Source organism: Podarcis melisellensis (genome assembly GCF_964234715.1).
Source record: "Podarcis melisellensis genome assembly, chromosome: 16".
In the NCBI taxonomy this organism is placed as follows: Eukaryota; Metazoa; Chordata; class Lepidosauria; order Squamata; family Lacertidae; genus Podarcis; species Podarcis melisellensis.
Window position 1 is genome coordinate 10,350,155 of NC_138533.1, and position 24,988 is coordinate 10,375,142.

General features: G+C 49.3%; 2 protein-coding genes across 4 annotated transcripts in view; both read right to left on the bottom strand.

Annotated features, from left to right (window-relative positions):
* Positions 1-24,988, bottom strand: part of LOC309358665 (complexin-3-like) — a 123,954-nt gene that overhangs the window by 80,830 nt on the left and 18,136 nt on the right. The window lies entirely within an intron of this gene.
* Positions 1,177-24,491, bottom strand: PKLR (pyruvate kinase L/R). Of its 3 annotated transcripts, XM_081891609.1 has the most exons (12): positions 24,281-24,491; positions 23,823-23,923; positions 19,426-19,605; positions 17,251-17,342; positions 15,331-15,462; positions 13,665-13,851; positions 10,086-10,356; positions 8,650-8,800; positions 6,906-7,058; positions 4,967-5,133; positions 3,324-3,505; positions 1,177-2,094 (listed from the first exon to the last, which is right to left on the bottom strand). In XM_081891609.1, the coding sequence occupies exons 3-12, from the start codon at positions 19,577-19,579 to the stop codon at positions 1,988-1,990; spliced, it is 1,596 nt and encodes a 531-aa protein (XP_081747735.1). In that variant the 5' UTR covers positions 19,580-19,605; positions 23,823-23,923; positions 24,281-24,491; the 3' UTR covers positions 1,177-1,987. The 3 variants fall into 3 exon arrangements, with proteins under 3 accessions (XP_081747735.1, XP_081747734.1, XP_081747733.1); XM_081891608.1 differs by lacking the exon at positions 23,823-23,923 and having other exon boundaries at positions 24,281-24,488; XM_081891607.1 differs by lacking the exons at positions 23,823-23,923; positions 24,281-24,491 and adding an exon at positions 19,819-19,899.

Consider the following 24,988-nt stretch of genomic DNA (forward strand, 5'->3'; position numbering starts at 1 on the left):
CACTCAAAGGAACTCCTGAGGTTGCAGTTCTAAAAAATGACTGGGGTCTGCCTTTCCCTTGTCCCTTGTCTAGCTCAAAGCCCTAAACGGCCTTGGTTCAGTATATCTGATGGAGTGTCTCCACCCCCATCGTTCTACCCGGACACTGAGGTCCAGCACCGAGGGCCTTCTGGCGGTTCCCTCACTGCAAGAAGCCAAGTTACAAGGAACCAGGCAGAGGGCCTTCTCGGTAGTGGCACCCTCCCTGTGGAACGCCCTCCCACCAGATGTCAAAGAGAACAACTACCAGACTTTTAGAAGACATCTGAAGGCAGCCCTGTTTAGGGAAGCTTTTAATGTTTGATGTATTACAGTATTTTAATATTTTTTTGGAAGCCGCCCAGAGTGGCTGGGGAAGCCCACCCAGATGGGCGGGGTATAAATAATAAATCGTTGTTGTTGTTGTCATTGGCTCTGGCACTACCCACTGTTGGGCTCCCTGCCTTTTGCCCTACCAGTTCAGATGAGCAATAGCTGCCACTGTTCTCCTGCTCTTGCATGCATTTGCTTGGAATCAGATAACGGAACTGTAGTTGGAAAGGACCATGAGGATCATCTTCTAGGACAACCCCGCATCGTCTAGTACAATGCCGCAATCTTTCGCCCAGCATGGGGCTCAAACCCTGAGATTAAGAGTCTCGGGACTCTACCGACTGAGCTATCCCAGGGACTTGTAAGGGAGCACAACGCCCCTCCTTTTCTGAGTGGGAGCCAACAATGCTTTTTCCATCTGCACAAGCACACACAGACACAGAGAGAGGCCCGGAGTTGGTGATAGTCCCAACCAAAGACTGGGAGGCCACCACTGGTTGGAGGGAAGGATTAATGGGTTGATTAAAGAAGGTTTAGATGGGATTACGGGATCATGGCAGATCAGGGACAGATTGGCAATCAGGGAAGGAAGGGCGGGGGGAGAGAGACTTTGTCTCCTGCTTCCCTGTGCAGAAAGATCAGAAGCAGCTTCTCTTGAAAGAGGAGGAAATGATTGTCCATGAGGGGCTGGAAGAGGGTGTTTGTTTGTTTGTTTGTTTGTTTGTTTGTTTGCTTGTTTAAGGGTTTATGTTTGCCAGGTTGGCCTCGAAGAGGATTTCCGTATGACTTTATCCTAACAGACCATTTTGCATAATACAAAGCACATTTTCCTCCAACGTTTATATTTTTTCTTAATACGAGTGCAAAATTCAGAGTGCAAAATTCAGAGGGGTGCAAGTTTGAGCACAAAACTCCGAGCGCAAAGTTCAGAGGGGTGCAAATTTCGAAAGATGGCTGCTGTGTGTTCCAGTTTGTGTATTGTTTCAGAAAGTGTGCGTTTAGTAGATTTGCCTTCCGATGTGAACTGAATCAGGCTTCTCCCCCACCCCAGCACCTGCCTCTCCCCAGCTTCCATGCGGAGAAGCAAAGGCACGATCCGAGTTCCCAGTTCAGGCAGGCAAAAGCACTCGGGGTGTAATGTAAGGCCAGTGAGGGGTGTGACCTGTGGACACTTACAAGGGCCAGTTAGAGAGGGCTGGAGGGCCGCATGCCCTCTGCCACCCAGGTCTGAGGATCTGCCACCACTAAGTGGCTTAAACACTAAGACACCTGCAGCACTGGCAGCCAAGTATTTCTTAGAGGTGCCTCATCTGCCGAGGTCTCTACATCTTAGGAACAGTCGACAACAGACTGAAGGACAATAGTGTTTCCCCAAATAGATCTTTAACTGAAGATGAAGCACCCACTTGGCTTTTAGAGGAGGAGAGAGTTGGTGCACAGTCAGCTGAAACAGCAGGCAGAGTACAAACACAGCTCATATATAGGAAAGCAAGAGGCAAATTGTATGACCTGTAGGTAACCCTTGCCAGAAGCACAGGGACTTTATAGGCATATCCCCATTTTTCAGCTGTGAAATGGCATAGGGCATGGGCATCTCTCTTGACGGGGATTTTTTTTTTTTTGCCTCTCGTTGTGCTTACGGAACCTGCTGCACCCTCATGATGTTGGTATAACCTGCTCCAGGCCGCCAGCCTGTAACCACGATGACCAAGTCCTCGGACCGCAGGAAACCTCGCACCCGGCCTGGGGAGGGAGAGTGGAAGACGGGATCAGGAAAAGGAAGAAGGGTAAGGAGAGCCAGAAGTTCCGTTGCGAAACTGTGAGGAAGGGCAGTCATGCCCTTCCAGATCATAGAGTGCTGGATGTTCCTGTGAGACAGAGCTGGGGTGTGTGTGTTGTTTTTCGACCCAAGGCTTCTACACTCTAGGGGAGAGGGGGATCTAACAGGGTTGCGCTCTTGGGCTGGCTGGATGCAGAGGAGCTGGGGAAAACCCCCCCAAGGGAACCCCTTGGGGAAGAAGGCTCAGAGCCAGGGGAGTGTTGCTGGGATGGCGATGACTGGCCAGAGGGAGCAGGCTGGGAGGAGGAAGTGTTCGAAGATGAAGAGGGAATGGGGTTTAGTGAGCAGGAAGATGCAGTGGCAGAGAGCGGTTCAGACTCCGAGGTAGAAGTGGACGCTGGAGAGGAGGGGGTGGCCAGGCTGCTGAAGAAGCCAGGGGGGTCTTGCCCTCCTGCTGTGTGACCAGCTCCCTTTCTGCCTGCTCCCCCAGAACCCACAGAGAAATAAAGAGGGTGGGGGAAAGAGACAAGAGAGTGCAGTCTTAGGCTGCTGGGGAAGGAACCCAGAGAGGGGGAGTCTTAGGGAGCAATGGGCAGGCGGGAACCTTCGGTCCTCGCAACTGCCTCATTGGGGCAAGATCTACTGGGATGGGTTGCTGTGACCACTAGGCCTGCACTTTTTATTTGAATAAAGTGTTAACTTCACTGACGCCAGGTGTTTCGTTACTGAGCTACTCCTGACTCCGGCTCCTGACGGACTGGAGAAGAATGGAATGGAAAGTGAGTAGGTGTGGGTTTGCCCATTGCAGGATTCCACAGCACTGTGCATGCCACCCTCTCTCTCTCTGCCACTGTCCAAAGACCCCCTGACATTAGACTGTGGGCTGTATTGAGGCCACAGATTTCCCACTGCTTCCTGAAGGAGCTGACCTCTCAAACACACCCTTCTTGCCTAAGCAAGGAGTGAGTTAGGGCCGCTGCCTTTCGCTGAGGCCCTCGAAGGGGCATGCATGAGAAGCGACCATTAAACAGGCACCACATTTCCTGTTGCAGCGTCAAGTTGCAGCGTCAGGAGGGGCTTGCACCATTTGGATATCTGCCTGCAACAGAGCAGGTAAAAGGCTCCCAGGAGCCCCATCAGGGAGAAGAAAGAATGGCAGATCTTTGGGCAGGATGGAGTTCTACAGACTCACCAATTTCGATGCCAAACTGCACTCTGCGATCAACATCGTCCGCCCACACCTCCTGGGTGGCCCCACGCCACAGGACTGGGAAGATACCGCGGCTGAGGTGGGCCTGGCGGGCAACCTGCTCATCGCGGGTCACGGCGATGATGAGGGCCCGGGGACGGTAGCGGGACAGCAGATGAGCAGACCTGAGTTGAGGAAGGGAGCGGGTGGAAGGGTGAGGCAGCAAACCTGGGAGCATTCACGGTGCAGACTCCTTATATCTGTCATTACCAACATTCAGGGTTCCTGAGTGGTCTTCACAGTTATGCTTCTACAACCTTTTTCAGCCTGAGGGCCACATTGCCTTCTGGATGACTTTTCAAGGGCCACCTATCATTCGTCCCTACCCGAAGGTCCAGCTCCGAGGGCCTTCTGGCGGTTCCCTCACGGCGAGAAGTGAGGTTACAGGGAACCAGGCAGAGGGCCTTCTTGGTAGTGGAACGTCCTCCCGTCAGATGTCAAGGAAATAAACAACTACACGACTTCGAGAAGACATCTGAAGGCAGTCCTTCTTCAGGAAGCTTTTAATGTCTGATGTTTTATTATGTTTTTATATTTTTCCAGAAGCTACCTATAGCGGCTGGGGCAACCAGGCCCAGACAGAGAGGGGCCACTTGGCCCGGGCCTCCGATTCCAAAGGGGGCCTCGGTCAGCATATTCACAATTGCAGGAGATGCACTGGGGCGAACAAGGAGGCGCAAAGGCAGCGGCGGCAGTGGGTGGATTCCCTGGGGCCATGGCTGGCAACACGAGAGAAAAGCTTCCCCGGCGTCTGGGTCGGGGCCTGCGATTGGCTCCGCAGAGGAGCGCAGAATGGGGGGGCACATTATCTACCTGGACCGGGCCTCTGCCTGGCTCTGCAAGGCCCTGGGGGCACCCCAATCAAGATGGGCGGCATATAAATAATAAAATTATTATATTATTGGGCCAGGGCAGAGGCGAAAGTGGGTGGAACAACAGGTGTAAGCTTTAATCGGAGTGGTTTTAACTATCAGTCCCTTTTCGCTGCAAACTCTGGAAATTGCAGCTCTGTGAAAGGACTAGAGGGTCTCCTAACAACTCTCAGGCCTCTTCAAGTACAGCTCCCAGAATCCTCTGGGGGAAGCAATGACTGTTTAAATTTATGGTGTGAATGTACCATAACTCCTATACAGAGTAGACCCATTTAAATGAGTGGATCTATGTTAGCCATGTCTATTAACTTCAATAGGTCTACTCAAAGAAGGGCTGGATCTACACGGGCCTGTTTAACGTTATTAGAACAATATTAAATATATCGTTCTGAAACATCACTGGGCAGACTTGTAAAATAAAGCGTTTCTTACCTCCGTCAAAGCACACTTTGCCTAGTGCTAGTTGCTGGTTGCTCTGCAGCGGCCTAGGGTGTCGCATTTTAATAATTATGAATGTTAAAAGCAAAACCTCATGTGGCCACATGGTTATCAAAGCCATTCCTTAACCCTTCCTTAACGTTAAACACCATGAGTGTAGATCTGCCCCGGGTCTCCATCTCTGCATTAAGGCAATGGGATCTGGGCTGTACAACTGGCTGCTTGACAGACAGGTTGGGGTCCCAGCCACTTTGAGCATCCCACCCTTGACCTCACCTGCCGGATGTCGTGAGGACGATAATGGCAGCTGCGCAGCACTTGAAGGAAGCCTCCACAGCGCCGATGGCTGTCACCTCCGTGGGGTCCTGGCTCAGCGGGGTCAGGCGGCGCAGCTCTTGAAAGAGCTGCTGGTGATACATGGCGGCCTCCGCCTCTCGAGCAATCTGTGCAGGAGGGACATTGACATTAATGCTGGCCCAATACTGTCTGCTCTGGCAGGCAGCATCTCAAGAGGAAGATATTCCCCATCACTCGCTGCTGGGGATGGAAGGATTTGTCCATTTCAGCACTCTTCATTTCTATTTTCCCCCCCAATCATATATTTTGCAACAATTTGCAGTTTGTTTATTTTTCACAACCCACATGAAGATTCATCAGCAGACACATTTTGTTGTGCAGTTTTGACTAATGCACACCTTTTGGCAAGCCATTTCCCCATACCTAATGCATTCTTGTATGTTATTTTCCTGAGCATCTCCCCTCTGGTGCACACCTCCCGCTAAAACATGCATTTTTGTAAACACTGCCGGGGGAGAGAACTGCATCAAGAAATTCAGAGAAATGTGAATTTTCAAGGATGGCTGTGTATCTGGTTTGCATGTTGTTTCAAAAAGTACAGGTTTAAATGCACACTGTACCAAACTGCGCCCTCGTCCCTAATTACTACCTTTGAAAACTGGAGATGCCAGAAGTTGATCCTGGTAGCTTTGGCAGACCAAATACAGAGCAGGTGATCTACCCTTTGAGCTATTGCCCCATAGTGAAGAAGAAGAAGAGTTTGGATTTGATATCCCGCTTTATCACTACCCTAAGGAGTCTCAAAGCGGCTAACATCTCCTTTCCCTTCCTCCCCCACAACAAACACTCTTTGAGGTGAGTGAGGCTGAGAGACTTCAGAGAAGCATGACTGGCCCAAGGTCACCCAGCAGCTGCACGTGGAGGAGCAGGGAAGCGAACCCGGTTCACCAGATTATGAGACTACCGCTCTTAACCACTACACCACACTGGCACCAACATCAGGTGTCACATAACTTCCTTGCAAGGTTTATGAAAACAAAGAAGGATGAACACTCAACGGACAGGTTGCTTTGAGCTGCCTTAGGCACATTATTATTGAATTATTATTGAATTATTATTATTATTATTCAGATATAACAAAGAAAAAATAAGCAACATTGGCTTATTTTATCATTCTGAATCATCCACCAATCCACACATGCACATACAGGCAACGGCCAATCGATGTGCATCTGATTGATGTCCAAACATGCACACGCACATTACGGAAACCTGAAAGTGGCTGGAAAAGGGGGCGGAACAGGATGGAATGGATTTATGCATGCTCCACCATCATGTGTGATGACCCAGAACACAACCCCCATACATATGCAGTCCATCAGTCAGCACAGGTATCCAAACAAGATTGACGATTATAAGACGTAAATTCAAATGTGGAAAGGGCAGCAGTTGATTCAGACCACAGAGAAATGGATGGGGGATGTTTATCCTTCCAAGTTCAAGTGTAAGGGTATAACAGAGCAGGGCCTGGCTGGCTGGCTGGAACCTTGAACTCCACACTCCAATAATAATAATAATAATTAATAATAATTTATTATTTATACCCCGCCCATCTGGCTGGGTCTCCCCAGCCACTCTGGGCGGCTTCCAACAAAACACTAAAATACAATAACCTATTAAACATTAAAAGCTTCCCTAAACAGGGCTGCCTTCAGGTGTCTTCTAAAAGTTTGTCTTCTAAAAGATGTCTTCTAAAAGTTCTAAATATTTTGTTGCAGATCTTGCTTGCCACAACCACTAATTCTTAGCAGATTCTGGTATTGTTTATTGTTCTGTCATGCTCCCAGCCAGCCAGCCACCAATATATATATATATATATATGGGAAGAGGTAATTGAAAGGAAGAACCGAATACATACCGCATGCTGCATCCGCACAGCTTCCACAGGATACGCCCCCTTGGCGGTTTCCCCAGACAGCATGATGCAGTCAGCTCCATCCAAAACGGCATTGGCCACATCGCTGGTCTCTGCCCTCGTGGGGCGGGGCTTCTTGATCATGCTCTCCAACATCTGCCCGGGAGAGAGGAAGGAAACTGTAAGTGTGTCCCTTTTCACAGGTCCCTTCATTATATGTGTTCATTCTAACATACCGTATTTTTCGCTCTATAAGACACACTTTTCCCCCTCCAAAAATTAAGGGGAAATGTGTGTGTGTCTTATGGAGTGAATGCAGGCTCCATGGCTTCAGCGAAAGCAACGTGAAGCTTCCGGGAGCTCCCGCTGCCCTCTGGAGGCTTCACATTGCTTTTGCTGAAGCCTGGAGAGCGAGAGGGGTCGGTGCGCACCGATCCCTCTCGCTCTCCAGGCTTCGCTTCGCTGGAGAGGCGCTGCACAGCTTTTCCTCTCTGCGCAGCACCCCTTCAGCGAAGCGGGAGGAGAAATGGAAGGGGCTCCGTTTCTCCTGCCGCTTCGCTGAAGGAGCGCTGCGCAGAGAGGGAGAGAAATTTTTTTTTCTTGTTCTCCCCCTCTAAAACTAGGTGTGTCTTGTGGTCCGGTGCGTCCTATAGAGTGAAAAATACAGTAGCTAATTTTATTTCTATTTTGATTTTTGAAAAAGTTGTGCCAACTTGGCATTTATCAGTATTTTCTTTAATGAATAAGAACATAAGAAGAGCCTGGCTGCTGGATTAGGCCTATATTTCATTGTTCAGCATCCTCTCTGTTTTTTACGGTGGTTGGATGAGGCCAATGACCCATTGTGAGATAACCAAGCCTCGTATAACCAACATATTTAAGTCTAATTAATGCATGTAGGGGTTAAGACCATAGAGTAAGCTGTCCCAGCATGCTTAGCAAACTTTGGGAGGAACTAGATAACCAAGCTTTTGTTCCCCTCCAGTCTACCCAAGAATCTCAATGTGTCAAGAGGTCTGAGCTGGTTGCTCCAAGCTCAGACCACATGGCTCTCACAAGCCATTCTCAATTTCCTATACCAATAATTTAGGAACTTTAACCACTTTGTAACATCTACGTTTTAGTGCCTGTGCAACCTATTCTGAAGCACATGAATCTGACCTCTGGAAAGTTGGTAAGTAAACCATTTAAAAAACTTTCCAAGCGTAGGGAATTTGGAAATCGCAAGCGTATATTTTAGAGACCCAACAGCCTATATTTCCACACATTACTTTGCTGCGTATTTTGCAGTTTTAAATCTCTGCTGGGGTTCTCTCACGGAAGAGGACTTGCCCCAAACTTGGATCTTGGCACCCAGGAATTCTCCTTTCTCCCTATTTTTCCCTTGCAACCAATACTAGTCCAGCATTCTGTTCTCACAAAAGCTAACAAGATGTCTTTGGGAATCCTTCTTCCGCCACTTGTGATTCCCAGCATGCTGCCTCCAACATTGGAGGTAAGGTGTAAGGACCAAAGATGGTGATGGATCAGGCCAATGGCCCATTTAGTCCTCATCCCTTTTTTTAAAGTATATTGAGAGCCAGAGTGAGAAGTGGTCCACTTTAAACCGCTCCTTTCTAATGGATAGAAAGGATGGTATCTGACTGAACTCCCTGTGGGTACTGCCTCATGAGGCAGCTGATTTGGACATGGAGACCCCATGTTCAGAGGCAGTCTACCCCCAGTTCCCCTGCTCTCAGCAGCTCACCTGAGTGGCGCAGATCACAGGCTTCCCTGCGCGGTTACATCGCCCAATCATCATCTTTTGAGCCAGGAAAACCTTCTCGCTGGGGATCTCAATGCCCAGATCTCCACGCGCCACCATGATGCCATCGCTGGCTTCCAGGATCTCGTCAAACCTGCCAGGAAGCAGGAGAGGTTGCAATGAGGCCAAATGCAAGCGATAGCAGGGGTTATACAAGGAGGGCTCTCCTGCATGCAGAAATCTAGCTTCTCTCATAGTTAAATCATCAAGTGATATATGTAAAGGTAAAGTTAAAGGTAAAGGAACCCTTGACCATTAGGTTGCGGCGCTCATCTTGCTTTATTGGCCAAGGGAGCCGGTGTACAGCTTCCGGGTCATGTGGCCAGCGGGACTAATCTGCTTCTGGCGAACCAGAGCAGCACACGGAAACGCCGTTTACCTTCCCGCCGGAGCGGTACCTATTTATCTGCTTGCACTGGCGTGCTTTCGAACTGCTAGGTTGACAGGAGCAGGGACTGAGAAACGGGAGCTCACCCCGTCGTGGGGATTCGAACCGCCGACCTTCTGATTAGCAAGTCCTAGGCTCTGCGATTTAACCCACAGTGCCACCCGCGTCCCTTAAGTGATATTTGTAGCTCCTGAATATTCAGATTCAGACCACTGGGGGATGTTTTATGCCAGGGTGTTTTATTCCAGGCCCCCCAGATCACCCCCTCCCCATTTAAAAAATATGCTTGCAAGTGCTCAAGGTTTTATACAAAGTCATGAGGACTAGGAACGTGCTCCCTTTTTGTAAAACAAAAGCTGCTAATTAACTGGATGGCAGATGCGATACCAGATAGCAACCTTTGTGTTGGTTTGATTGACTTATGGATCTGCAGAGAGGAATATAAATCTACATTGTTATGTTTAAACCCTGAAAATAAGGAATACTTCACCTCTTAACAAAAATGTCCCATGTGATATGTATTTTTAAAGTGAAGATTGATCCAAGAAATCAGGTTATTCTCCTCTTCTCCCAACACACCACAGACGGCTTTATTCTGCTAGCCTAAAATTCACTGGAAATTGGCTTAGGGGCAGAAATCTAACCCATGAGACTGTGTATGGTAGGGGTTTGGAGCCTCTTTTGGCCCAAGGGCCATATTCTCTTCCAGGTGTTCTTCTGAGGGCCACATTCCAGTGGTGGGTGGGGCCAGAAGCAAAAGTGGGCGGAGCAACAAATGTTTATTCCCACACCCTTTTCTATTTTCTATCCAGGCAAGCAAGAAACAGTATCAGAGTTCAAGGGCAATTTTCTGCCAGGCAAAATCACCCAAGGAGGGAACATCGCAGGGCAAGTGAGGGGTTGTGGCCTGGTGAGAGTCTTAAGCCCTGGAGGCCTGGAGGGCTGCACCTCCAGTCTACAGGGCCAGGAAAACGTAGAAGCTGGAAATTACTTTTTGACTCCCTCGTGGTTTTCGATCTTGCTGATGATCTTGATGTTGCGGCCCTGCTCTCCCAGAACCTTCCGGATGGCAGCCACATCGCTGGCCTTGCGGATGAAGGAGGCGAAAACGATGTCAACGCCCTGCTGCAAGCCAAACTGCAGGTCCTGGATGTCTCGCTTGGAGACCGCCGGCAGGTCCACCTCGGCCCCCGGCAGATTCACCCCCTTGTGACTGCACAGCATCCCACCATTCTCCACCTCGGTGACGCAGCCGTTGGGGCCTGTGGGATGGGGTCAGACAAAGAAGGCTCAGACCAGGACTGAATAAATCACTCAATCTCTGTATCATGACCCATAACCAGTAGTCCAAAAGAAACTCGGTACGAAGACCTACATTCGCTCCCAGCACATTTCCAATCACAATTGAAAGTGTTGGTGCTGACCTTTAAAGCCCTAAATGGCCTCGGCCCAGTACAGTGGTACCTCAGGTTACATACGCTTTAGGTTACAGATGCTTCAGGTTACAGACTCCGCTAACCCAGAAATAGTGCTTCAGGTTAAGAACTTTGCTTCAGGGTGAGAACAGAAATTGCGCTCCGGCGGTGCGGTGGCAGCAGGAGGCCCCATTAGCTAAAGTGGTGCTTCAGGTTAAGAACAGTTTCAGGTTAAGAATGGACCTCCGGAACGAATTAAGTACTTAACCTGAGGTACCACTGTATACTTGAAGGAGCTTCTCCACCCAGTCCAGACACTGAGGTCCAGTGCTGAGGGCCTTCTGGTGGTTCGTAAGGTGAGAGAAGCCAAGTTACAGGGAACCAGGTAGAGGGCCTTCTTGGTAGGGGCACCCGGCCTGTGGAACTTCCTCCCACCAGATGTCAAGGAAATAAACAACTATTTGATTTTTAGAAGACATCTGAAGGCAGCCCTGTTTAGGGAAGTTTTTAATGTTTGATGTTTTATTGTGTTTTTAATATCCTGTTGGAAGTCACTCACAGAGGCTGGGGAGGCCCAGCCAGATGGATGGGGTATAAGTAATAATTTATTATTATTATTATTATTATTATTATTATTATTATTATTATTATTATACAAAACAATGCTGAACAGAGAACCATAACAAACCCCCAGTTCTGTTGGCCCCAACAAACAAAGGTTTTGCCGAAATTCCCCCTGGATGCTGTTTGAATTCCGGACGTTACAAGGAAACTCTGGAAGTATGGCAACCCTAACTTTATGCAACCACCTCAATTGCTGTTTCTGGGAACAATGATCTGTTGCCCAATAGCCACTATATCGGAGGTGTCCAATCTTTTTTCAAAGAGGGCCAGATTTGATGAAGTGAAGGGCCATGAGGGCCGACCAAATGACCAACCAAAGTTGTTGAGGTTTGAGGTTGTTGAGCTCTTTTTTATGATTTTACCCCAGAATTATTTTTTTAGGCTTCAAGTTGTTGAGTTTTTTTTACCCCACCAAATACACTGCCACAGGGGTGGATTAAACGGACCAGCAGGCCGGATTAGGCCCCTGAAACGGACATTGGACATGCCCCCAGGCCTTATCAGGGAGGGTGCTGTCCTGGGTGCTGAATTAGCAGGAGTGGCCAGCAGAGAGGTGCTACTGCACACCTGGCCTCCTGGGAAGGAGAGAGGTGAGAAGGGAAGAACCGCACAGGTGCAACTGCAGAGCAAACCCAACACTCCCTACAGTGCAACCACACGGAGACATCCTCTCTGCTGCCTCGCCCTTCTCCCTGCTGGTAAGCAGTCGTGATGCTGCTGCTGGGAGGCCAGGTACCTATCCCCACCTAACCCACTTGTCAGGGAGTGGCTGGATAATGATATAATAATAATAATTTATTATTTATACTCCGCCCATCTGGCTGAGTTTCCCCAGCCACTCTGGACGGCTCCCAATCGAGTGTTAAAAACAATACAGCATTAAATATTAAAAACTTCCCTAAACAGGGCTGCCTTCAGATGTCTTTTAAAGATAAGCTGGCTGCTTATTTCCTTTACATCTGAAGGGAAGGTGTTCCACAGAGAGGGCGCCACTACCGAGAAGGCCCTCTGCCTGGTTCCCTGTAACCTCACTTCTCGCAATGAGGGAACAGCCAGAAGGCCCTCGGCGCTTGATCTCCGTGTCTGGGCTGAACGATGGGGGTGGAGACGCTCTTTCAGGTATACAGGATGAGGAGGAGTGGTGGAAGCTGCCTGACCAAGAGCCCCCCCTAGGGAAACACAGAGGGAAATTATTTGGATCCTGGTGGTGGGAAACGTGCCACATCCCAGAGCAGCGGAAGAGCTGGGAAGTACTGGAGGCTGGGAGCTTGGAGGAGGATGAAGAGGAGGAAACAGGGAGGTTCCCCAGCAGGGAAGAGATGGGAATCAGACTTGGCTGTCCACCACAGAGCCACCCTGACAGCTTTTTCTGCAAGCCCCCACTCTCAGAACAAGGCATCTATTTCACTTTACAGAGCAGAGAGCCAGGCAGAAACAAAGATGGTTCCACAGGGAGATTAGGCTGGCCTCGACCAGAGCCAGGGCTTTTTCGGCTGTGGCCCCGATCTGGTGGAACACAGTCACCAGGGACTAGGGCCCTGAGAGACTTGACATCTTTCCGCAGGGCCTGCAAGACAGAGCTGTTCCACCAGGCCTTTGGCCAAGGCACAGCCTGACTCCCTCCTTCGGTAATCCTCACAGAACTCTAGCCCAATGGTTGCCACTAATTTGATTTTGAATTGATTTTAGAATGGATTGATGCTGTGTTACTTTTATTGTTGTTGGCCGCTCTGAGGAGCCTGGCTTCAGCTATGGAGGGCGGGATATAAATAAAAAAATATTATTATTATTATTATTATTATTATTATTATTATTATTACTCGGGCTTGCCATAGGGAGGGGCCTGACACAGAGGGATAAGGAGTGGAGGGGGGAGTCACAAGCCAGTCCGCTCAACTGCTTCATCTACACAAGAGCAACACTTAGGAGTCTCTGTGTGTTCTCGGTTCTGCTTGCCTCATAAAGAAACTAACTGTAAGTTAGCTGGTGTTTACTATCTTTCTCTGATCTGTGAATGCCCTGTTCTCCTTGGCGGTTCCTGACACCACTGGCCGCTCCTGGACAGGAGGTGCCAGGCTGAGGCATAAGAAAGATGGAGACCAAAGATATGTAACCACTTGAAAGAAACAATTAGGCCTAGGATTAAAATGGAATTAAGTTTATAAATAAGAAAATGTATGATAAGGAAAGCTATGTAATATGATTAGGACTGTGATATGGTCTTTTGAAACACTGATATGGGAAACTGCTACATATAATTACTAAGAAATTCGGATGGAAGAGATTCGAGGAAGTCAAATACTATGTCTATGAAGATGGATGGCACTTAATTTTAATTAATTAAGTGGTAATATGTTGTATGTATCTTTTTTCTCTTTTTCTCCTATTGTTTGTTTGTCTTTATTATTGTTAATCTTTTCTTTTTTATTATGTTTATTTACTGAAAATAATAAATATTATTTGGGGGGAACAAGAAAGATGGAGACCACCCACCTCACCAGCGAGAGGCGAAAGGGGAGAAGGCTACGTACGGATTTCCTTGACCAGCAAGGAGATGAGGCCGTCGTCAATGAAGATCCGTCCTCCGACTTTGATGACTTTGGGCAAGTTGACGTAATCCAGCCAGACGGTGTTCTGGTCGCAACACTCCTGGAAGGCTGGGTCTGTCGTAACCGTCACCCGCGATCCTTTCACCAGTTCCACTTCTTGGTCCACACCCTGCAGAAGGAGGCCACACCCACGTGAGCACTCAGTTATTTCTTAAGAACTTTGACCTTTAAAGCCCTATGAGGCCTAGGGCCCACGTACCTCCTGGTATGCCCCACAGAGGACCTTAAGGTCCACAAATGACAACACCTTGGAGGTCCCAAGTCGCAAGGTGGCTAGATTGGTCTCAACTAGGGCCAGGGCCTTTTCAGTACTGGCCCCGATCTGGTGGAACGCTCTGTCACAAGAGACTAGGGCCCTGCGGGACTTGACATCTTTCCGCAGGGCCTGCAAGACAGAGCTGTTCCGCCTGGCTTTGGTTTGGACTCAGTCTGACCCTTATGTTTCCCTCCCCTTATGGTTTTGATCTATGGGCTACTATTAAAATGAGGCTGCATTTTAAATTATATTATAACCTGTATTTTAAATTTAAGAAGATTTAGACCCCGGGTGTCCTGAATCAGCCAGCTCCCAGGGAAAGTTTGCAACCAGCTCCTAGTGAAGGGAATAGCCAGGAAGAGAGAGGGTTAACTGCAAGACAGGAATTTCAACTGATAGCAGAGTGGTGGAGAGTCAGCCGGCAGCTTGCCAGCACACCAGCGAAGGACAAAATCCAGGGGCTAGATACGAAAGTAGCTCAGAGAGCAGGAAGGACCACGGAAGTACTGTTTCAGAGAATGAGGAAGGGGTGGGAGCTGACCCCCTTAGTCCAAGGTCCAGGCGTATGGGGGGGGTCTTCAAGACAGAATACGTCACAAGAGGAAGTTTGGCTGTTTCTGGTCTCTCCAGAAACATCCCCCTTAGAAGGGATATCTTTGATTTATAGGCGGACGGCTGTGATGGCCACTCCAGTGAACTCTGTTTTTGCAATAAATCTTATTCTTAATTAACTACGCCCATTTGTTATCAAGACTCCCTGACACCGGGTCATGGTGATGGGACACTGGGGAACACGAATTTTGAGAGATTAATGGGGGTCAGGAGGAGGGGGCCCTTCCAGGACAGAGCTGGAGGCTGAGAGTCTCAGTGTGAGCACAGACTCAGAGAGAGAGGAGTCAGAGGTTGCCCCTTGCTACCCAGCAGCAGGGCAGTCCCAGTCCCTCTCTGACACCCCACCTGAAGAGAGTCCTGCACGTTGCTGAGCAACAAGCCAGACAGGAATAATAATCATAATCATAATCATAATCATAATTTATACCCCACCCATCTGACTGGGCGGCTTCCAACAAAATATTAAAATACAGTAATGCATCAAACATTAAAAGCTTCCCTAAATAGGGCTGCCTTCAGATGTCTTCGAAAAGTCTGGTAGTTGTTGTTCTCTTTAATATCTGGTGGAAGGGCATTCCACAGGGCGGGTGCCACCACCGAGAAGGCCCTCTGCCTGGTTCCCTGTAACAGCCTAGTCTGTTATAACCAAGACAGCCAATGGCAAACATTTATTTCATGAGGCAACTACCCAAATATTGAACCACTCATTCCCAATCTTACCCCTTTGACCACACCGGTGCGGATCTCTGGGCCTTTGGTATCCAGGGCAATGGCCACTGGTCGGTAGAAGAGCGGGTTGGAGGCAAAACTCTCCGTTGCTTTCCGGATATTCACAATGGATCCTGCATGGTACTGAAAGAGAACACAGTGGTGGTGGTGGGGGAGGCAGTGGATCCTTTCCTCATTCACTGAAGAAGGAGGAATCTGACTTCAGAGTCGCGGCACCCAACCTCTGAGCACAGAGCCCAAGGTGTAGAGACGGATGCAGAGCTGGATCTGAGTCAGGGCTCAGAGCAGGAGAGGAGGGGGGCCAAGAGGCAGAGATGGGTCAGGCTGGTGAAGAATCACAGGGCTCTCCCCCTCCTTCTGCCACAAACTTCCCTCTCCCCCAGTTTCCCAGAACCAGAAGAGGCATGAAAAGGGTGGAGGACAGTTTGGCTTTGCACAGGAACAGTCTCCAATTGTTTGGGGAAAACTCTGGAGAGGAGTGGGCTTAGGCAGCTGTGGGGAGGTCTCAGTCTCAGCAACTGCTATGGGAATGTTCAGGGATGCAGGAGAGGATATATTGTCTGATTATATCCTTATCCAACTTGTGTTAACAAGTTCCACAATTTCAGCAGAGTAACATTCCCTTCTTTTAAATTTGCAACGGATGTGTTTTGCTCAGGCTCGCTAATGCCTCTATAATAACTGTTCTGGTAGCTTTCCCTTATTCCCTCATAAAATATAAGACATAACACAGTCTTCTATAAAAGTATAAAAAGAGTTTACTCACATTCAGTTCACAATCAAATCCCAGAAGGCAGACTTAGCTTAATGAAGTAACATACACTTGGAATCTATCTCATAAGAAGACAGTCCCTTTGTCCTCTCTTGGCTGGAAGCCAAGGGCATCTTTGGCTTAGTAGATGTTGTTTCTTCGATGCATGTGGTGAAAGAGAGAGATGGCTGCCCTGCCCTGTGCTTTTGTCGTTACCTGCACAGGTGAGGCCACACCCACCTCCAGTCACATGCAGAGGAAGTCTGTCCCAGCCCAGAAGGAAACAGGAAGTTTTCCTGCTGGCTGGACAAACAATCCTCCCCATGTGCAAACATGTTCACTCTAGGAATGTTGTACTTGACTGCTCTTGTGTTTCACATCCTACAACTGCTTTATAGGGGCAAGACCTGCCAGGGATGAGTTACTGCGCTCATTAGGCCTGACACTCCTGTGCAGACAGAGGCGTAGCGTGGGTTGTCAGCACCCGGGGCAAGGCAAATAATTTGCGCCCCCTAACCCGGGGCAAGGCAAGTAATTTGCGCCCCCTAACCCCTAACCTGCCGCCGCTGCCAGCTTCTTCTTGCTGCTGCCTGGTCTGGTCTGGTGTGGTTCTCTCTCGCGCTCAGCACTGCGCTGGGCGGCCGCTGCACTGTCCCTCCCCCAGATAGTCCCTCGCTCTCTCTCCGCACCGCACGCCAGGCACACACCCCCTCCACAGTGGGCGGCGACCCGGCGGCTTGGATCGGATTCGCACAGGCAGCACTGCAGTAAGAGAGAGTGAGTGAGCCAGGTAGGGGCAGAGAGCTGCGAGTGCGAGCGCCCCTACCCCGATGTTGCGCCCGGTGCGGCCGGCACCCCCTGCACCCCCAACGCTACACCACTGTGTGCAGATCCTATTTTTGCTAATAAAGAGTTAACTCCAACTAGCTCGGTGTGATTTACTGCTGGCTCGCTCCTGTCAAGGAGGGAGTCTGGAGGCTGAGGCCTAAAGCGCCTCAGTCCATGTCCTAGATTTGTTGGTGCAAGTGGCTCAACTCGGAGCTGTCCATTGGTCCAGGAACCTTCAGCTTTCCCCGTGGGATCCAGCATCGGACCAGGACATGACACCCCACCCTCTTGGGGAAGGAAATGGCTTACTCTCGTCCCCACCCACTCGATACCTCATGTGAGCCGTGCGAAAAGTTCAGCCGTGCAATGTTCATTCCAGCCTTGATCATCTCACGGAGCATTTCCACCGAGCGGGAAGCAGGGCCTGAAAGAGGAGACGGGAAGCTATGGGTCACTGGGACAAAGAACCGTATTGACACATCCTCCCTCAGCTCTTGCACCCAATGTCACCAAGCCAGTGGCTAAAGTAAAGGTAAAGGGACCCCTGACCGTTAGGTCCAGTCATGACCGACTCTGGGGTTGCGGTGCTCATCTCGCTTTATTGGCCAAGGGAGCCGGCGTACAGCTTCCCGGCCATGTGGCCAGCATGACTAAGCCGCTTCTGGCGAACCAGAGCAGCGCACGGAAATGCCATTTACCTTCCCGTCGGAGTGGTACCTATTTATTTACTTGGACTGGTGTGCTTTCGAACTGCTAGGTGGGCAGGAGCTGGGACCGAACAACAGGAGCTCACCCCATCATGGGGATTCGAACCGCCGACTTTCTGATCGGCAAGTCCCAGGCTCTGTGGTTTAACCCACAGGGCCACCCGCGTCCCTAGCCAGTGGCTACATCCTGTCAAATGACCCAACTCAGTCTTTAACAGGAATCGTTCATTTTCCCCAAACGCCCCAGGGGAAGTGGGGGTGCTAAGTGTGCACATAAGTACACAGGGACCACCTTTCTGGCTGAATATCCTGTTTCCAACAGAGGGCAGCCAAATGCTGCCAGGAAGCTGACAGGCAAGCCATGAACCCTGTTTCCCTTTCTCCAATAATTCTCATTCTCTGATTCGCTGCCTCTAGCTATGGACTTTCCATTTTGCTGTGCTGGTTAACATTCCTCTTCTGCCTCCTCTTCTATCATCAATTGGTCCGATTTTTCGCTTAGAGCACCGCCACAGTTTGTGGCAGTAAATTCCAGGAGTTAGGGGTGTGTTGAGTGCAGAGGTATTTATTTTTGATCGCAAGGAATCTTGCCCCCCTCCCCTTAAATGAAAAACGGAAGAGCATAACATAAGAAAATAAGAGCCTGTTGGAAGAGGCCAGAGAGACATCTTGCCCAGCATCCTGTTTTCACAGTGGCCAACCAGAAGCTTGTGGGAAACCTGGAAGCAGGATTCGAACACAAGACCACTCTCCCCTCCTGCAGTGTCCAGCAAGTAGTATTCAGAAGCATTAGAAGGCAGAGCATGGGCATCATGGCTAGCAGCCATTGCTATATCTCTATCTCTATCTCTATCTGTATCTCTATCTCTATCTCTATCTCTATCTCTATCTCTATCTCTATCTCTATCTCTATCTCTATCTCTATCTCTATCTCTATCTATCTCTATCTCTATCTCTATCTCTATCTCTATCTATCTCTATCTCTATCTCTATCTCTATCTCTATCTCTATCTCTATCTCTATCTCTATCTCTATCATCTCTATCTCTATCTCTATCTCTATCTCTATCTCTATCTATGTCTATCTCTATCTCTATCTCTATCTATCATCTATCTATCATCTATCTGTCTATCTATCTATTGTCTGTCTATCTATCATCATCTATCATCTATCATCTATCTATCATCTATCTATCTATCATCTATTCTGCATCAAAATAACACACATTTCGCAACAATAAACAATCAGCTTTAAACTCTGATAAATTAAAGACACACACATATTTCTCATCCCTCCAGCATAATTTATCCTACCATTTCCTATTTTGCAAAAGTGTTTTTAATTTTTTTAATCCCTGGGAGGGATGATTCCTTATGCAGTAGACCAAACCTGACACTAAATACAGTGGAACTTCAGTTTTCGATTGCCTCAGAAGTCAAGCATTTCGGCTTTCGAACGCTGAAAACCTAGAAATAACTGCTTCAGTTTTCAAACAATTTTTTGAAGCCGAACGTGCCACGTGGCCTCTGTTTGGAGTTTCCCTATTGTTACTGAGGCTTCCGTACTGAGTTTTTGGTTTCCGAACATTTCGGAAGTCGAACGGTCTTCCAGAACGGATTACGTTCAAAAACCGATGTTCCACTGTACTATAGAAATTTTATTGAGCTTGTGAGATTTCAACATGCCTGGGCCATGTGCACCCAGTCCTATATTCACAATTCACTAGAATTCACTAGATTCCCTGCAGCTCTTCTGCAGGGCAGGCGAGAGGAGCACGTCAGCTAAGGACCGGTGCCATACCAATGGTGCAGACGATTCCTGTGCTGCGGGCAGCGATGGGCTCTGAGTCGATGTCCAGCAGGCAGAGGTGTTCCAGGAAGGTGTCCGCCATGGACGCTGGCAGCTGGTGCTTCTGGAAGAAAGCAGTGCCCAGCTCCTGGGTGAGGCTGGCCATGTCGTCTGGGAGAATCGAGATTTTACCTGTGTGCAGGGGAAGGAAGAATCACTCCTGAATGCAAGCTCTGGGCAGGAAGGCAGACGGACGCGTCATGGCAGCGCTTGCAGATCACGGCGCAGCCTCATGGTCAGAGCATGATGCGCTCTCCACACCCACCTCCGTTCCATCTGCTGGAGAGGCCCGGCCAGCAGCCCCTTCTACCCGTCCCTTCCTCCCCAGGCCTAGCCCAGACGCACCCTCCATCTTCACACGCCTCCCTCTCAAAGCTTCCCGGCTTTGCTCCAGGCCCAGGTAGACTCTGCCCCGACTCCCAGGCCTCCAGGCCTCCCCTCATCCAGCCACCCCACCCCTCTCCCTGGTTAAAGAGTTACCAGCTCAGTTCTAAGTCCACAATATCCGCACTGATACGGAAGGGGGGGCATGTCTTCTTCAACTTCTTCTTCGCTACAATATATCAATTTATTTCCAATTGTCAATGTCAAAAGGGACTAAAATCTATAAAATTCATAGAAAATCAACGTGCCAATTTGCTCAATTTCTCTAGGACTCTATCACACCTCCCCTGTCCTCCATAATCCCTCAAGCAAGGTGTCAAGACCCTAATCCCGTCAAATCACTCTGCCAAGCCTTTCCTCCAGGAAATGCCAGTACATGGACCATTGTCTTCTCATCAGGAAGCGCTTATCTGCGCATATCTCCAGCTCTGCATATTCCCCCCTCCCTCCTCCATATGTTAATCCTGTGTAACCCAACCTCTTCTTAATGTATTCATGATGTAATCTGTGTAACCCAACCTCTCTTTAATGTATTCATGATGTAACTGGGATGTATTTTGCACTGTATTCTGGGACATGGAGGGAAGTTTCAAAAGTTTATGTCACCCCTTTCTCGCTGTTCAATCTCGCCTTGAACCTGTTGCGCAATAAACGTGGATCTTCTGCAGCTTGCTCCTGTCTCCGGCTGAGCTAATTTTCCTCCGCAGGGACCCGCGAACTTAGTCCGACGAGCTGGGTGGCAGAGCAGCCTCGCACCCAGATTTTTACCGTAACAGCGCGGTGGTTGGTGTACAAAGCCAGCAATTACTCCCCATTATTATTGCTATTACAGTGGTACCTCGGGTTACATATGCTTCAGGTTACACACACTTCAGGTTACACAGTCCGCTAACCCAGAAATATTACCTCGGGTTAAGAACTTTGCTTCAGGATGAGAACAGAAATCGTGCTCCGGTGGCGCGACAGCAGCGGGAGGCCCCATTAGCTAAAGTGGTGCTTCAGGTTAAGAACAGTTTCAGGTTAAGAACAGACCTCCAGAATGAATTAAGTTCTTAACCCGAGGTACCACTGTATTATCAGGTTCTGGCGAATTGAGCTGACAAGACTGATTGCGGGTCCAACAGTCAAGGAGGTGGTTTCTGTGCATGCTCTAGAGGAAACTGAGGGGCAGATGGGGCCTGGCAGCCTGTGGCTCCTAGACAGTGCTATTTTTCCACAAAAAGAGGTGTCGGAACGCGCATAAACACCTCCCTCTTTCTCTCAGCCCACCTGAGAGGTGCTGGAACTGAGTTCTGGTGAGTTCCAGCTGGGGGGAAAAGCCCTGCTCCTAGAAGCTGTCAGCATGCGACAGGAACCACACCCCGGGAACGGCTTCGACTGGCCAGCTAAACCAGGTGAGGGGAGCCAATGGGTCTCAAACCCTTGGTGAGTTAGGGAAGGTGGGGATCATCAACCTGGGATGGGAGCCCACCTAGGAGAAGGAAAACTCTGATCCTAAACCTCTCCTGCCTTGTGGGATGTCTTCGGGAGAAGGAAGAGCTCAGGAATTAACCTTACAAAATCCAGAGTGGACTCCCTAAGACAGTTGGAAGACGCCTTGCACATCTCCTTTAGGCAATTCCTGCAGCCAAAATGGCGCCAAATGTGTTGCTCTGCTTTCCTTTGGACCACATCAGCGATGCTAAGAAGGGGGTCTTATCATCTGGGCAGCCCAGGACCTCCACACACACTGCCTAGGCTTCCACTCCTGAGAGTTCTCTTCAGTGCTGCTATTGCAGAGGTTTGATTTCACCCCCAGAGGCATACTCCATTGTCTTTTGAGACAGACAGAAGCCAACAATAGCCTATTTTATTATTATTATCCAGTGCTTCCAGACTGCAGCTTATTTTGGGGGGTGAGGTCAATCAAATACAGTGGTACCTCGGATTAAGTACTTAATTCATTCCGGAGGTCTGTTCTTAACCTGAATCTGTTCTTAACCTGAGGTACCACTTTAGCTAATGGGGCCTCCTGCTGCTGCTACGCCACCGGAGCACGATTTCTGTTCTAATCCTGAAGCAAAGTTATTAACCCGAGGTAATATTTATGGGTTAGCGGAGTCTGTAACCTGAAGCGTCTGTAACCCGAAGCGTATGTACCCTGAGGTACCACTGTATTGGCTTAATGAAAGGGAAGGCCCATAGCTCGGTGGTAGAGCATTTGCCTGGTGTGCAGAAGGTTCCAGGTTCAGTCCCCGGCCTCTCCAGGTAGGGCTGGGGGAGATTCCCTGCCTGAAACCCTGGAGAGCTGCTGCCAGTCAGTGCAGACAGCTCTGAGCTAGATGGAATTATCCTCTGACTCAGCTTCCTATGTTCCGTCATGCTTTCAAGGCTGCTTAGTGCTCTTGCGCAGTAAACCCACCCTTCCCAGACTTTTTGCGAGCGGTGAAAAATAACAGCATACACTAACACAGTCGGACCTCGGAAGTCGAACGGAATCTGTTCCGGAAGTCCGTTCGACTTCTGAAACGTTCGGAAACCAAAGCGGAGCCGCAGAAGCCCCGTCAGACATTCAGAAACCAGAATGCTCACTTCCAATTTTGGATTGTTCGGGAGCAGAAATGTTCAACTCCCAAGGCGTTCGGGAGCCAAGGTACGATGGTACTGACATTGCCCCACACGGTGCCGGGAAATAAATAAATATTGGATTCTTTCAGAAAGTGTGAATTATGCAGATTTGCCTTTCGGTGCAAATCAAATTCCCCGCCCACAACTAGTCATGATGAGGTGTGCTATTTCTCTTCACATTACTGCATTTTTTCACCACTAGGGAAGGAGAGAAATATCTGTGGGATTTTCCAGCTGCCTTCGCCAGCCTTGGGTGCTAGGGCATTGCGTTTTAGACCTGTGTGCGTTGTGTAAAAAGGGAGCCACTACAGTGGTACCTCAGGTTACAGACGCTTCAGGTTACAGACTCTGCTAACTCAGAAATAGTACCTCGGGTTAAGAACTTTGCTTCAGGATGAGAACAGAAATTGTGCGGCAGCAGCGGGAGGCCCCATTAGCTAAAGTGGTACCTCAGGTTAAGAACAGTTTCAGGTTAAGAACAGACCTCCAGAACGAATTAAGTTCTTAACCTGAGGTACCACTGCATTTGCTCCCTGATGACTCAGGCACGAAATATCCCGGGCCCAGCCCTGAGCTGCTGTTGCCTAAAGGCCTAAGCCGCCATCTACGGATACAGATAGGATCCGGAATCTTCTGCATCTTCAAATATCTTCGGCTGTCGCAGGGAAGAGGGAGCAAGCTTGTTTTCTCCTGCTCCTCCGGAGGTCAGGACTCGAACCAACGGCTTTAAGGTACAAGAAAGGAGATTCTGACTATGCATAAGGGGAAAAACTTTCTGACAGAGCTGTTTGATCATGGAAAAGGTCTCCCTCGGGAGGTTGTGGACTCTCCTTCCTCAGAGGTTTCTAAAGCAGCGGTTAGATGGCCATCCGTCCTGGATGCTTTAGCTGAGATTCCTGCATTGCAAGCGGTTGGACTCCATGATGCCTAAGGTCCCTTCCAAATTCCACGATTCTATACATGCTAAGCATGTGCTCCCCTGCACTGAGTTATGGTCCTTCTTGCCCTTGTGATTCTGAATTAAACAGGAACTCGGAGGCCACATTAGACAGACTCAGAATGAGCTACATTGATGGGCAGTGGCTGTCCAGAGTTTCAGGCAGGGAAGAAGAAGACTTTGGATTTGATATCCTGCTTTATCACTACCTGAAGGAGTCTCCAAGCGGCTAACATTCTCCTTTCCCTTCCTCCCCCACAACAAACACTCTGTGAGGTGAGTGGGGCTGAGAGACTTCAGAGAAGTGTGACTGGTCCAAGGTCGCCCAGCAGCTGCATGTGGAGGAGCGGAGACGCGAACCCAGTTCCCCAGATTACGAGTCCACCGCTCTTAACCACTACACCACACTGCCAAGCCATACCTTGCAATGATGGAGATCTTTATGCAAAGCAGATGCTCTACCACCAAACTTTTTCAGCAGGGGGCCGGTCCACTGTCCCTCAGACCTTGTGGGGGGCCGGACTATATTTTGAAGGAAAAAAAATGAACGAATTCCTATGCCCCACAAATAACCCAGAGATGCATTTGAAATAAAAGCACACGTTCTACTCATGTAAGAACACGCTGATTCCCGGACCATCCGTGGGCCGGATTTAGAAGGCGATTGGGCCGGATCCGGCCCCCGGGCCTTAGCTTGCCTACCCATGCTCTTCCCCCACTGAGCTCCCCAAAAGTAGACTAGGCCTGGGGCAACCTCCTCTGGAGATAAGAGCATCTCCTGCACATTCTCTGCCTCCGGACAACACCCCTGCAGGCTGACTGTGAGGTCTCGCAAGGGCTGAGCACCGGATCAGGGTGGGAGAGAAGTTGTATACCCACCCTCCTTGCCGTTTCCTCCTTCAGCTTTTTTTCCTGGCCTCTGCTCGCAGCTGCAGGGAGAACGAGGAAGAGAGGCTGTTTGGCTTGCGACGGCTTTAGGCCAGCCCCTTCAAAGTGGGGAGGCCTTCAGCCCAGCAGCAAAACCGGCAGCCACACCCTGCTGGAGACTGCGCCAAAGCACCAGGCCTCACATCCTTCCTGAAAGGCTGCTTTTTTTTCCCCTGGCCCCAGGGCTAGATCTCAAGATTCCCGGCTGCCCCACGACAGCGGCAGCAGTTGCAACAGTTCCTCCTGTGTTTGCAACCGGCACGCCTCTGAATTTTGCAGCGCCTTTCTCTTGCAGAGTAGTGTGTACAATAACACACAGGAGTAAGGAAATCAGAGCATACGTAAGTGAAAATAGAAGGGGGAGTATTACATTAGAGGAAACGGCTTTGCCAAAAAGCATATTAGGGAAATTGGCATTAAAGATATGGAGATGAATTTTGCACTAAATTGTCGGTTGACTTTCACGAAGATTCTTTGTCTTAAAGAAGAATATTGCAGAATGACCTCAGACCCGAACCTGAGGCTGGAAAAGTGAGAAAATGAGAGGAACTGGAACTACAGCTCCCAGAATCCTTTGGGGGAAAGTCATGATGGTTTGAAGTGGCATCGTAGTGCTTAAAAGGCATAGTAGGAATGCAGTCTAAATGGCTCGAGTAGATT